This window comes from Podarcis tiliguerta, assembly GCF_965153285.1.
Source record: "Podarcis tiliguerta genome assembly, chromosome: 14".
Classification (NCBI taxonomy): domain Eukaryota; kingdom Metazoa; phylum Chordata; class Lepidosauria; order Squamata; family Lacertidae; genus Podarcis; species Podarcis tiliguerta.
Genome location: NC_139547.1, coordinates 26,992,104 through 27,007,141, shown reverse-complemented (window position 1 = coordinate 27,007,141; position 15,038 = coordinate 26,992,104). Strand labels below are relative to the sequence as shown.

At 45.9% G+C, this 15,038-nt stretch overlaps 1 protein-coding gene across 1 annotated transcript in view; it reads left to right on the top strand.

Annotated features, from left to right (window-relative positions):
- Positions 1–15,038, top strand: part of ITGA11 (integrin subunit alpha 11) — an 86,091-nt gene that overhangs the window by 55,214 nt on the left and 15,839 nt on the right. Inside the window, exons 14-21 of the mRNA XM_083411922.1 lie at positions 499–702; positions 2,074–2,204; positions 2,640–2,806; positions 3,415–3,557; positions 3,970–4,080; positions 5,406–5,491; positions 6,818–7,025; positions 12,712–12,810. Of these exons, the coding sequence (XP_083268048.1) occupies positions 499–702; positions 2,074–2,204; positions 2,640–2,806; positions 3,415–3,557; positions 3,970–4,080; positions 5,406–5,491; positions 6,818–7,025; positions 12,712–12,810 (1,149 nt within the window). The remainder of the gene's footprint in view (positions 1–498; positions 703–2,073; positions 2,205–2,639; positions 2,807–3,414; positions 3,558–3,969; positions 4,081–5,405; positions 5,492–6,817; positions 7,026–12,711; positions 12,811–15,038) is intronic.

Below are 15,038 nucleotides of genomic sequence, written 5' to 3'. Positions count from 1 at the left end.
AGCGAAAAATACTGTATATATAATAGGAACAAAAGAAGAGCCTTCTGGATTGGGCTAATGCCTTGTTTTGTCCAGCATCCTTTTCTCACAGTGGCCAACCAGATGAGAGCAGGACCTGAGAGCAACAGCAATTCTCACCACTTGTGATTCCCAGCATCTGGCATTCAGGGACTCACTGCCTCCAACAGGGAAGGGAAAACATAGCCGTTCTGGCTACTTCATCCATACAACTATGGATGAATGCAAAGCTTACATTGGTAGAATGAGTATCTGGTTTCCTTTCCTCTTTCCATCCCTTATCAAACAACGCCAGTTGTTGTTTTGCTCTCTTTTTCTGCCGGCCATCTTTACATATTGCATAACGGTGAATCATTTTTCTGCCCAGACTGAACTGTCGGATTTCTCTCTCTCCACAGAGTTGCTTATTTGGGGGCATTTGGCAGAGAGAAAAAACAGTGTCTGTGGGCGTGGGTGATATATAAGCTCTTTTCTTCAAAGGATCGATTTGTTTCCAATGGGACTCTGGAAGATTTGCCAGGCTACCAGAACTCCAGGTTTGGCTCCTGCATAGCTGCCGTCTCCGATTTGAATCAGGACTCCTACAACGATGTCGTTGTGGGAGCTCCGCTTGAAGATGAGCATCAGGGAGCAATATATATCTTCCATGGCTACAAGGAAAACCTCGTACGGCAATATAAGCAGGTAGAGTTCTCATGCAGGGTGAAAGGCAAGAAGACATTTATTTAAAATGACCAAAGATGTCTTAATACATTTTTCTGAGGAAAAATTCTGAGATTTTTTTTTCTTCCTCTGATCTCAGAAAAAGAAGGCCACTGTACAGAATGTTCTCTGAATATTATCCACTATATATATATATATATATATATATATATATATATATATATATATATATATATATATTTGTGGTAGCCACCATTCCTCTGTGGCAGCCAGGCTCATGCAGCTGGGGGGAGGGGAGCTGGGTACATTTGCCCAGGGCCTCAGAGGGCTAAGATGCTTGGGGTGCCCCACCAGGGACCGGTGGCCTTTTTGTTTGTGTTTATAACTTTATTCTAACAAGACTGCTGACCCGAGTCTCAGACAAGCTCTGCATGGGCCTAGTGTCAGCCTCTTAGTTTTGGGACTCCCTCTCCACATAGGCTTATCCAGTGGTGAAGGAAGGCTCTCTGGCACCCGGAGCAGGGTGTCGAGGGGTGGGGCAAACCACCCACAGGGGCGAGGCAAACCGTTCAGCGGCACATGCGCAGCGTTGATATGAAGGGCGCATGCGCGGTGCCGATATGGACGGCACTTGAGCGGCACCCATAACAACAGCATGCACACGTCCTCGGCTGCCTGCCATTTTGTCACACCCCCTCAGGGTGACACCTGGGGTGGACCACTGCCCCCGCTTCCTACGCCCTTGGGTGTATCTGGCTTCTTCACTATACATCTTTTGGCGAACGCTGAAGAGGTACCGATTTTTACCCTGGTGTTTACTTGGGATGGGTGTTTTCAGGGCCCACGCTATTCTGGTAACTCAGCTATACAGCTGCAAATATAACATTTTGAGTGTGTTTTAAGTGCATTATACAAATGTGACACTAGATGGCGATGGTAAGCTTATGGCAAATTCAATATATTTTTCAAAACGCTTTAAGAAAAAGCATTTTCTCAGCGGGTTTTATTAATGTGTGTCTAGAGTCCACCTTAATCTGTTTTAACTGTTTTTAATTATGAAATTTAAATTGTGAATTGTGACCTGCTGGTGAATTGTGACCTGCAAGGCAGGAAGGCAGCAAAGGTCGGGGCATCACCAGTGTGAGTGTCGGATTGGTCCCTCCTGCATTCCTGTCCACACAGCCCTGACCTCGCCTTTGCATCATCCCAGCTAAGCAGCAGTGGCACAACCTCAGCAAGATGTCAACTCCTACCAACACTCCTAAGTACCTGCTGGATTCTTTTGGGTACCCACCCTTGCGAGAGAGAAAATGTGAAAACATGCCATCACTTTTGTACAGCGTCTGCTTGCACCAGGATACTGAACAGGATTCTCCTCTTGTCGTTTTTCAGAGAATTACGGCAGCTGAAATTTCTCCAGGCTTAATGTATTTTGGATGCAGCATCCATGGCAACTTGGACCTGAATGAAGACAGGCTTGTGGACCTCGCCGTTGGCTCACTGGGAAATGCTGTATTATTATGGTTTGTTATGGAGGATTTATGGCTGGTGGGGCTACTTTTCAGAGCAAGGCTTGTTTGTAGAATCTGACTGCTGGAAGATTTGGGGCAGATAAAAGCAAGCCCTTTTTCACACAGTGCATTGTTAACTATGGCACTTGCCATAGTGATGGTCAGTGATGGTCACCAACCCTGCCTCACGTTGAGAAAGGGCCAAGGGGGTCTTTCTTCAGAGGGAGGCATTCTGGACAAGGTGGCTAGGAAAGTGCCTGTACCACTGCTGTTTTACCACAGCAGCCAGAAGTTCTATTCAAACTTAGGTAAAAATTTAAAGTTAAATTACTTTACTTGATCTACTCAAATTTAGGTTACCTTAAACTCTGACCCACACATCTGAATTGGTAATTGAATTTCTGGGTTGGCTCAGGATATAATCGAACTTTTCCTCTTCTCCATAAGGTCCCGCAGTGTGGTGCGGATCAATGCCAGTCTCAGGTTTGAGCCATTCAAGATCAACATCTTCAACAAGGACTGCACTCGGAACGGGAAGGACGCCACTTGCCTGTCTGCATTTCTTTGCTTCACTGCCATTTTCCTCTCGGCTCATTTTCAGACGGCAAGCGTGAGTAAGTGGAGATCCCAGATTTCTGTCTAGATTTGCTCTCTTCACAAGGCGACTGTGTCCTACCTTCTTCAAAACTACTCTTCAGAGAGACTTGGGGGTGTATCTAAGGCAGCACTAAGTTATAGCAACATAGAAGGCTGCTTCTTCCGCTGGCGAAATGTTTTGTGCCATTGGAGCCATCTAGCTCAAGAGAATGCATAAGCAAGTTTCTGGTAACTTGGGACTCAGCTACATTAGTCAAAATACAGCATTATAAATGCATTATAACACTGTGACACCAGATGGCGATGCAGAGCTGAAATCACAACTCAGTGATATTTTCAATTGTGATGTGAGCTTTACAACAGTTTTTTGTAGAGCGGTTTTTTATAGCTGTGTAGATCCAGCCTTGGTTGTGCAGTGCATTTCTGCTAGCACAACTGTTGTGTTTGATCCTTCTGTTGTGCCACATTAAAACTGCAAGAATATGCGGCTGTCCCTTGCAGGGATTGAACCTGCAACCTTGGAATTATCATCAGCACCAGACTTTAACCAACTAAGCTATCTGCTCTCACTATAGTTCTGTAATTCACTGTGCATGTTCAAATCATTTTGAACCAATCATTTCAGCACTGAATTACAACATCACCATTGACGAGCGACGGTACATCCCACGAGCCCATCTGGATGAGAATGGAGACAGGCTCACCCACAAGACGGTTACATTGTTTGCAGGGCAAGAATGGTGCGATAAGCTGAATTTTCATGTCTTGGTACGTGCTCAGATCTCTAAAAGTTGAGTTTCCTTGCCAGGAAGTGCAGTTTAGTCTTGAGCTGTGCATTCAAAATACCAGAGACCAATTGTTTGTTAGTGCACCAAGAAATGTTGCCTTAGATGCCCAACTTTGTGTAACATCTCTTTGAAAAAAATAAAATAATAATAACCATGCACCAGCTACAGAAATGTTTATGAGCCACTGTGCTCACACATACCTATTTAGGTGAGTTTCCCTGTATAGTTACCTTGACACAATGTCTACTTGCCACGGGAAACCAGATTGCATGTCTTTTGACAACTCTGGTGAATAGTTAAGGAGAAACGTTTCCCGTTCAACTTATGCTTGCTAGGCTCTTGTTGCAAAAGTAAAAACTGAGGGTAATGGTGATTGCTTTCTCCTATCCTAGGACACAGCCGATTATGTGAAGCCAGTGACTTTCTCTGTCGATTATGCCCTGGGTAGCCCTGACAATGGACCGGTGATGGATGGCGGCTGGCCTACCTCGCTAAAAGTTGCTGTGCGTAACTGTTGTTACATTGGAGGGAAGGTGGAGAGGGAGCCTTGGAAACACTGCAGTGTATTTTGTCCATTGATCTTTTTGGGAACTTGTCCCTATAGGCTGTGTCCAAGAAATATTCAGGACAAGATTTTGGCCTTCCAGGGCCAGAAGCCCAAGAGTAAGAGGATTGGGGGGGGGCAGGTCAGTGAAGTATAGGGGCAGTGGCATAGCGTGGGGGGTGCAGGGGGGGCCGGCCGCACCGGGCGCAACATCTGGGGGTTAGGGTTAGGGGGCGCAAATCCACAGGTTAGGGGGTGCAAATTACTTGCCTTGCCCCGGGTGCTGACAACCCACGCTACGCCACTGTATAGGGGGCAGAGGAATAGGGAAGAGCTGACCAGGAACCAAAGTGTGTTGTTTTTATTATTTTACTTATTTTTTACACTTATAGTCTGCATTTCCTCCAAGGAGCTCAAAGTGGGTGTGCATGGCTCTCTTCCTCCCCCATTTCATCCACACAACAGCCCTGTGAGGTGGGTTAGGATGAGAGGCAGTTACTGGCCCAAGATCCACCCAGTGAGTTTCTTGGTCGTGTGGGAATTTGAATCCTGGTCTTCCATGTCCTAGTCTGACACTCTAACCACTACACCACACTGGATCCCATGCATATTTACAGCAAAAATGTGGTTTGAAATTTGTATAAATCAAACAGTAATAACTTGCAAGGCTGCCTAAACATATGAAAGGAGGGCAAGCCTGTTGTTTATGGAAAGTCACCTGGTCCTCATTTTTCAATCCAGACACTGAGACGTATGAGCTAACTAAATTGCCTCTCTGGGCTTCGCATATTGGTTGGGACAACCAGAAAGCCAGCAGATGTATTATGTGTGTGGTCAACCTTTCTGCACAGTGTCATGCCTGGCACAACATCAAATCCTACATATTGTTTCTATGTTTTTTAAAAAAGTATTGTATTGTAACTCGGGTTACCCAGAACTATCCAGGGTACCTAGTTTATAGACATCTTCTTTATCCTTCCATATAAAAACCAGAGAATCCTCAGAGGCTTGCAGGGGGCCGATGACCCAGGAGAGGGCCTGCTCTGTGGTGGCCCCCAAGTTGTGGAATGCCCTCCCCACAAAGGTGCATCATTATACAGCTTCTGGAGGATGCTGGAGATGCACCTCTTTATCCTGGCTTTTGACACTTGAGGGTGCACATTTTTAGGACCCACCTTATTTTTTATGATTGTCAGTTGTTTAAAATTGTTTAAATGTTGTTACCTATCCTGGGATCTTAGGGCGAAGGTTGGGAAATAAATACTTTTCCTTCTTGTTTCATAGGTACCTTTCTGGAACGGATGCAACGAGGATGAGCATTGCATCCCTAATTTGGTCCTTGATGCTAAAACTGATATCCCAACTGCCATGTGAGTAGCTCATCTGGAGTGAGAGGGATTTGGGAAATCAGATTGCAGGGTTACCACTCTTAGAACAGGAGTGGGGAACCTTTGATGCTTCACATGTTGCTGAACTACAACTGCCATCAGCCCCAGCCAGCATGGTCCAGGCCAGGGAGGATGGAAATTGTGGTTCAGCAACACCTGAAGAGCCAAAGATTTCTCACACTTATCTTATAGGCTATTGTGATGTCATCCTGAATTTGGCCATTTCTTTTCCTCTTGTTTGCAGTACCTTTGGGGACAAAACAGAGCAGGGGAGGGGGGTTTGGGCTGGGAACCAGGTTGGGAACACAGATCGGAAGCACAGCATAGGATTTGAGGGACTCTGTCTACTTTTCTTTCAGAGTACAAGTGGCAACAGCATTATAATTTTATTATTTGTTTGATTTCTGTTCCTCCAGTTGAAATCCATGGGTGGTGTCCAGTATAATTAATGACCATCCCCAAATACTTCACACACAAACCCCATTTCTTTAAAACTACAGCCTAGAATGAGATGCTTAATTCTTAAAGACCTGGCAAAACAAATACAGTCGTACCTTGGATCCCGAAGGCCTTGGTACTCGTCTGTTTTGGCTCCGCAACCCCGGAAATGAGTGTTCCGGTTTGTGAATGTTCGTTGGAAGCTGGACGTCCGACAGAACTTCTGCAGCTTCGGATTGGCTGTAGGAGCTTCCTGCAGCCAATCAGAAGCTGTGCCTTGGTTTCTGAACGTTTTGGAAGTCAAACGGACTTCCGGAACGGATTCCATTCGACTTCCGAGGTACCACTGTAACCACCTTTAAGTGGTGCTGAAGGACAGCAATGAGAGGCACAACTGTATTTCCCCAGGGAGGGAGTTCCAGCCTCTGGGTGCCAACACTGTGAAGACCATCTTGTGGAATCCCACCAACTTCCCAGTGCTGGCACTGCAAGAAAGCTTTTTTTAAAATAATAATAATGTGTGATTAACATGTGTAATTTGGCCTTGTCTCTATATTGAGCTTGTGAAAATAAATTGGGAATACCCTTTCTAGTTTAAGAGACCCCCCAGGACACTGTCCAATAAGAATGCCATGTAGAATATGAATGCCTTCCTTCCAGGTCCATTGTCTTACATGCTTCATTGTTCAGCCTCTTGCTTTAGCGCTGGGCCCTTGCCTGTTTCTTGTTGGTGCTGCAGTGTGACCAAGGCACTTTGGGCGTTGACAGGCTGCCCCCTGGGAGACTGTGGGGAGTCTCCTTCATGCGCAGTTGCAGGGAGGGTGGACGCTTCTTCCTGGGCTGCTGCTTTAATGTTTGCTCTTTTCATAGGGAGTATTGCAGACGCGTCCTGAGAAAGTCGCATTCGGATTGCTCCGCCTACACGCTGTCTTTTGACACCTCCATTTTTGTCATAGAAAGTGCCAGGAGGAGGGTGGCAGTGGAAGCTACGCTGGAGAACAGAGGAGAAAATGCATATAACACCGTTCTAAACATTTCGTTCTCGAGGAACCTGAAGTTTGCCAGCTTGATCCAGAAGGTAAGGAGTCTCTGAATGGAAGGGAGGAGAAATCACAAAGAGAAATACACAAGTAGCCAACAGTTGCAGGGCGGAGGTCATGCACACCAAAGCTCAGGCTTGCAAAAGAGGTTAAAAATAATATTAAAATGTTCCTTTGGCTATGTTTAAAGCAAGAGGAAGAACAAGCAAGTGGCAGGTTCTCTGCTCTCTGTTGGCTCCTCATCCAGTTCTGTCCTGGGCCTGTTGTTGTTCAACACCTTTATAAACAAATTGCATGAAGGAATTGAGGGGCTGCTCATTCAATCTGCAGAAGACACCAAACTGGAAGGGGTAGCTAATGCAGAGGTTGGCTGGCCATCCATCAGAGATTCTTTAGCTGTAATTCCTGCATTGCAGGGGGTTGTAACCCTTCCAACTTTATGTTTCTATGATTCTGTTATTCGCCTACAAGGAAAGGTTGCAGTGTTTGGGACTTTTTAATTTAGAAATAGGCCTTCTTCAAGCAGTACATATTTAAGCTATGGAACTCACTTCCACAGGAAGTTGATGCTGGCCACCAACTTGGAAGCCTTTAAAAGAGGACTAGACAAACTCATGGAAACTACAAGCTATTGATGGCTTCTAGCCAGGATGGCTCTGCCCTGCCTCCACAGCTGGAGGCAGTAATGCTTTTGAATACCAGTTGCTGGGAACCACAGGAGGGGAGAGGGCTCTTATGCCCAGGTCCTGCTTGCTGGTGTCCCATAATCAGCATCTGGTTGGCCACCGTGAGAATGGGATGCTGGGCCAGCTCGGCCATTGGCCTGATCCAGTAGGCTCTTCTTAATGGTCTTATGAGCTTTCGCATCACAGGAAGTAAGGACCAAGCGGGACGTGATGTTGACTGCAACTGTGCATTTTCCATGCCCCCGCCACCCGCATGCTAACTTTTCATAAAAGAAAAATTGCAAACTGATGCAGAAGTAGGGGAAATTGAATTTAGCCTCAGGGGAAAAAAAGAAAAACCAACCTTGCCAAAGTCATCCGTCCTCATTCCAGACACATGTTTTTACCACGTACCCACTTGTGGCATTCCAGGGCAGGAGAAAGGTGGAGGAGTTTCAGGGGAAAGATGGTGGGTGGCAAAAGTTTGGAGCATCCCTGCTGCTTCTGCTGTGCAAGTCTTCCTCTTCCAGAGTCGCTCCATCTAGAAGAAGCGGCCATCAGGTTTTCATTAAATGCATTTCCTTGTAAAACACAGTCCCACCATCAGAATCTAAAGCATCTGTAATGCATCAGCCAGCCTGTCCTCAGCTCTCCGTGTGGCACTGTTCTCCTAGCAGAATCCTTTGACCTGTCTTATTCCTGAAGGACCATGGCTTCCTTGGCCAGTTATCCCCAGTTCAGGAAGCCAAGGTGGTCTTGGGCAGCTATTGAGGCTGCGCACAGCCCCCCAAATTGGGCCAACCTGGCCCACCCTGTCTCCAACCCCAAATCAATTCAGGGACAGGACTAATGCTTTGCTAGGGTTTTTAAAACCCTGACTAAGCATACAGTCAGGTGAGGGAACAGGGAAGAAGGCGGTGATGTGCCTCCTTTGCATCCCAAACAAGAGCAAGAAGGTTCGGTCCTGCTGTGATCAGGGCTCTCTTTGGAAGGAGATTCCCACGATTAAAATCATATTTGAGTCTTGTATTGGGGAGAGAAATAGCTCTACGGCAACAAGATGATTGACCTTCACTAGTGTGAAGGCAGAGCCCAGTGAAGACCCCCAAGGTGAGGGAGTGGGGCAGAGCAACTGCAACGCACGCAGCACATGATGGAGACACTTCTTGCTATCCCACTTGCTGCAAATCACAGGGTGGCCTGTTGTGCCCAAATCCTGCTTGCTGATTTCCCACAGGCGTGTGTAAGAACAGGATGCTAGACTAGATGGGCCATTGGCATGGTCCAGCAGCTCCTTCTTACATTCTTATGGCAGTTCCCAGGGACCTGTTCCTGCTGAGGTCCTCTGAGGTCAGGGGATGGGGCTAAACAGCTAGTGTTCACTTAGCTCATGATGGAGGAACAGCCTTCGCTGAGTAGCGGCTGCTGGGAGCAAATGAGGAGATGCCCATCAGGCCTGTGCATCTGGCAGTTGTCCGATATTAGTGAGCCCTTGATCTGATCCAGCATAGGCGGTGGTGCATTTCTCCTTATCCTTTTGAGCAACAAAGTGATGTCTTTAATCAGGAAAACTGCTTCAATAGAGACACTGAGGTCCCTTGAGGATGGATGGATGGATTAAAACCCAAACTCTTATTTTTTTATGAAAGAGTTAATCAGAGTGCTTCCAAGTCCATGTCATCCTCTTCAATCCTTTAAGTTTTTTTCTCTCTCTGCCCTCCACAATTGTTTTTCCCCCCTTAAGAAGACAGGCTGCAAAAGTATTTCCTGTGCCTTCTGAGTTCTCAGAGCCAATGAGATCTTTGCTTGCAGGTGCTTTCATTGCACAATACGGGACAAATAAAAAGCACAGAAGACCTCTGACCACCTTGTCCACTTCTCATGTCTGAGAGTAGTGTGGCTCCCCCCAACTCCAGCTGTTTGTGTTATTTAAATGCACAGCTCAGGTGTGTGTGTGTGTCTATCCTCATACCCAACCAGCAGAGATGACTTTCTCTGCTCTGCATGGTAGAAATAATATTTATACATGCACACGTGCGCACACACCCCTCCACCCTCTCAGATTTTCTTGTTTCCACACGATGCTGCACATGGAAAAGCTGGTGATCTAGTTGCCCAGAAGCAATTGCTACTTGCCCCAGGAGGGTGTTTTAACTTCAATATACTGCAATGATTAACGACTTTGTCCATTTTCCTGGTGGTTTTCAAAAGCATCTCCCTCCTCCTTTTGCTTTTGTGCTTGCCTTGATGGCCAAGTTTCAGTCAGAGGTGATTTTTTTTGCACTGAGTTATTGCTTCTTTGGAAACGAGGGGCTTAGAATGGAGAATGAGCTATAGTTTTTGTGCACTGGGCTATGGATGATGCCACGGCAATTGCTGATCTCGGGAGGGAAGATGGAAGGAGGCTTGGGGGGCTTGCCAAGCATCTGCTCAGCACTTGGGGGACATCATATAGGACTCCGCTGACAGCCAGCCCTCGAAGCCAGCCAGTGTCTGGGAATGCTTTATTGAAAAAATGTTTCTGATTTATATTTTTCATATGGCTGTGTCCACGTCAGCTCCTTTGTCATCCTGATTGTTGCTTGCCTGGGCTGTGGATAAAGCAGCTTTTGCCTTGGCCCTCTAGGGTTTGTCATTTTTACAGTGGTGCTGTAACCATACACATTGCCTCCGCTGAGAGCAGCAAAAGCAATGAGGAGCCATGACAGTGGCTCATCTCATTTCAAGTAGAGAGGAGCGAATCTGTCCATTTTGGTTTCTCGCAGTTTCTCATATTTTTCCAGTACAGTGGTACCTCGGGTTACAGACGCTTCAGGTTACAGACTCCGCTAACCCAGAAGTAGTACCTCGGGTTAAGAATTTTACCTCAGGATGAGATCAGAAATCGCACAGTGGCAGCGTGGCGGCAGTGGGAAGCCCCATTACCTAAAGTGGTACCTCAGGTTAAGAACAGTTTCAGGTTAAGAACAGACCTCCAGAATGAATTAAGTTCTTAACCGTACAGCCCTGTATAGGAAAACTTTTTAAGGTTTAAGGTTTTACTATGTTTTTATATGTGCTGGAAGTCACCCAGAGTGGCTGGTGCAACCCAGTCAGATGGGCAGGGTGCAAATAAATAATAATCATCATCATCAGTGGTTTTTTTCTGGGGGGACACATTCCCCTAAACACTTTGTGAATCTAAGTTTGGCCTTATTGCGGCAGTATTTCAATATGAGTCGGAAAATGAGAGTACCCCTAAACATTTTTTTTTAAGAAAAAAAGCACTGATCATCATCATAATTCATCAGGACATTACATTCAGAGGAGCTTCATCTATTAGGCGAAATTAGCCACTGCCCCACCAATATGCCTTCCTATTTACAACCAGCCACAGGGCGGCCCCATCTGTCATTGGCTCTGGCGCCACCTACTGTTGACCTCCCTGCCTTCTGCCCCACCAGTCCCAATAAGCCAGCCACAGCGGGTTGTATTTCTTTTCATAGGAATGCCTCCCAATTGTGACGACTTCCTAGCTGGTCCTCTGAAACGTCCTCTTCCCAATGTTGCCGTCTAGACTCGCAGTAAATGGTGAAGTGTTGACAGTGTGTGTAAGCACTTTGCCGCGAGCTTTGGACAAGCCATGCTCTCTCTCCCTCTTTATTAGTAAATATGCTGAGCTTGCTCTAGCCGCCAAGCATCAAGTGTCTTCCTTGTGTTGATTTTAAAGGCTCTGCCAGTGGAAAATTGCAGGAAAGATTAACCACAAAATAGGAAAAGTGCAAAAAGCTTCTCTCCTTTTACTGATGAATTACTCCAAACTTAACCAAAGAACAACATGAACAGACGAAACCAGAACAAACACAGGGGCAGCAAATAAAGGAAATGTTTTGTCGACTTGTAAAAACAGATTCGAGGCTCCCAGCTATTCCATACAGTGGTACCTCGGGTTACAGACGCTTCAGGTTACAGACTCCGCTAACCCAGAAATAGTACCTCGGGTTAAGAACTTTACTTCAGGATGAGAACAGAAATCGTGCGGCTGTGGCGTGGTGGCAGTGGGAGGCCCCATTAGCTAAAGTGGTCCCTCAGGTTAAGAAAAGTTTCAAGTTAAGAACGGACCTCCAGAACGAATTAAGTACTTAACACATGGCTTCCCTGGGAACTGTAATTAAGCCCTCACAGAGCTATAGTTCTCAGCACCCTTAACAAATTTACAATTCCCGGGATTCTTTAGGGGGTGCTGTGCTTTATTTTCATAAGAATTTTTATTAGCTTTCAATTACAACAATCCAACAATAGCCTCATTATAGCAATGCCAAATTACAATACAGTTAATAATACCAATCATTGAGATGCCAAATGATACAATTTAGGTGGCCCCCCATATGCTGGAATTGATGGTTTAGTGATTTACTTTGTTTCTGTGTTCCAAAATCTTATAAATTCCAATTACGCTCCAGTCCAAATATATCCTTTATGTCGCAACTGCCGTTTTAATTACTTCTATTTGTATTGACACTTTGATTTCTATGCCTACAGATGAAGCATTTATACTCTCTCCTTCTTCTGTATGACAATTATTCTGAGCATAGTGTTTCTTCTTGTCCTTGTAATATATTTTGTCTATCTTTTGTCAGTTGTTGCTGTTCTCCAGCCTGCCTTGGGTGGAGCTAGTGTCCCATTGTTGTTTCAGAAGATAGGGAGTGCTGTGTGCCCTAAATGGACAGTGCCAGTGTGCTCAAAGTAACTTGTGTAACTTGTGTGATCACTAGACTCCTCTTTTGCGACATGCCAGTGTAACCAATAGTAAAGGTCATTCCCTACAAAGCACTGTTTCTCATGCCAACCTGCCTGCATACCTTCTGATAAGACAGCACCCAGCGGGTTTCCAGAACTGTCCTTCCAAGGCACAAGAGAGGGGCAAATATCATGTCCTAAAGAAGCAGAGTATTTTCATTAAACGCAAGGTAGAGTGGTATACCAGGCAATGAGACTGCATTTCAAAATGCTTTGGGGGACCTCTTTGCAATCTAGTTCCCATGCAAAGCTAGTGTCAATTCTTTTCCTTCTGTTTCAGGATGACCTGGACATTAATATTGAGTGTGTGTCTGAAGAGAAGCATCCGAACCGGAGGGTTTGCAATGTCAGCTATCCATTCTTCCGAGCCAAAGCAAAGGTAAGAGGCTCTGAGGCACCTATGCACAAAACAAGCATGAGCTAAAATAGGGAAAAGGAGGCAGCCAAGGCAAACTTGAGCTCACAGCCCGCTTTCGGGGACATCCTCAAGGTGAGGCAAAAACCATGGAGCTTTCTCTGAACAGGAGCTGTTGACCAGACTCTCAACCAACCACCACTTCTTCTTTCTTAGAGAGCTGCTGTAAGGTCCAAGCTAGTCTAAGGCAAGTTTGCCTTCCAATGCGCAGGGCAGCAGCAATTCCCGACACTGGGAAAGTAACCTCCCAAATTAAACGAAAAGATTCAGTAGTGTATGCAGAAGGTTCCAGGTTCAATTTCCAGCAGCAACTCCAGGTAGGGCTAGGAGAGACTCCCTGCCAGAAATCTTGGACAATGTTGAGCAAGATGGACCAATGGGTCTGACTCAGAACAAGGCAGCTTCTTGTGTTCCACCTGCATTGAACATCAAAAGAGCTCTCCAGCTCCACTCTACAAAACTGGAGGATGGGAGCTGGTGAAATACTTGGCAACTACTGTATCCATACCTGTTTCTGAGACCATGAGACTCATTGGCATCACTGATGATGCCCTTGTTAGGTTCTGTGTCTCTGTTCCTCCACAGGTCGCCTGTACACACATCAGGCTCACAGAGCTTCCACAGCTGGTCCCACAAGTCTCTTCATCATTGACCTCGGACCGCTAACTTGGTGCTTTCTTCTGCTGGTAACCCTAAGCCAGAACTCTGATACCACATTCTGTATTGCAGGGTCCCTTTATGATAGTCACAGCTATGCCTCTTCTTCTAAGATTATACAATAATCTCATAATTATACAATAATAATAATAATAATAATAAGGGATGCATTGTAATGATCGGTGCAGATCTCCATGAATTGCCTTTCAGCTAGAACTATGTTATTTGCACATGAATTGGAGTGTTCATTTCAGAATGACTTTTAAGTTGTGTTTTCTTTGAAGTTCCACTGCATATAACAGAACTTGCACCCCATTCTCTTGAAACCCAAACACCTTGTGTTTTCAGTGTTCCTAAACAGCTCTGATTGGGATGCGGGTGGCGCTGTGGGTTAAACCACGGAGCCTAGGACTTGCTGATCAGAAGGTCGGCGGTTCGAATCCCTGCGACGGGGTGAGCTCCCGTTGCTCGGTCCCTGCTCCTGCCAACCTAGCAGTTCGAAAGCATGCCAAAGTGCAAGTAGATAAATAGGTACCACTTTGGCGGGAAAGTAAACGGTGTTTCCGTGCACTATTCTGGTTCGCCAGAAGCGGCTTAGTCATGCTGGCCACATGACTCAGAAGCTGTACGCCGGCTCCCTTGGCCAATAAAGCGAGATGAGCGCCTCAACCCCAGAGTCAGCCACGACTGGACCTAATGGTCAGGGGTCCCTTTACCTTTACCTTTAAACAGCTCTGATGTGTTAGAGTTTGGTCCTGATAATGCCAAAGTTGCAGGTTCAATCCCCGTATGGGAGAGCTGCATATTGCAGGGGGTTAGACTGGATGATATGCAGGGTCCCTTCTAACTCTACGATTCTTTGATTATTTTTTCATTATTTATGAAATTTCTATACCACCCTTCATCTGAGAATCACAAGGCAGTTTCCAATATAAAATGCTTATATTTGGAGCATAGAGGGGCTAAAAAGCTCCTCTTCTATGCTGTTGGGGTGCCTCTGGGATGCAGGGACCCTGCTGCAGAAATAGCAGCGGGTCTTCGACCTCCCACAACCCTGGAGCAGTATGCCACTGACCATATTATAAAATGGTACAGCCATTTGGGGTGCTGGGGTGTGCAACCTTTAAGGGTGGGAGGTTAGCCCTCTCCAGAATTTAATGGAGCAATGTTGCTCTAAGTAGATTCATCCTCTCATCATCCACCCTAATCCCAGTTGCTTTCCCAGCTCAGTTTGAGACGTTAAGGACTCCACACACACACACAAATAATTGGAATATTTGCTTTTTCAAGGCTGCAGAGCTCCGCCGGGAAGCCAAGTTAGGAAGCAACCAGTGAGCAAAGAAATTTCAGCTGCTTATAGATGGCCCAGAATCCTCAGAGGCCTTTGTTTGGGTAGTCAGAACCAGAAGGCTGATTCCAAAAACGTTTGTTCTAATCCTCTGGAGCACTTTGACAGTGGCTTTTGGGTAATTTAGCCCCCAAATTCCTTTGCTGCTGTATGAGTCACCTTTTTTTCCTGTTTTGCAACCACTGGG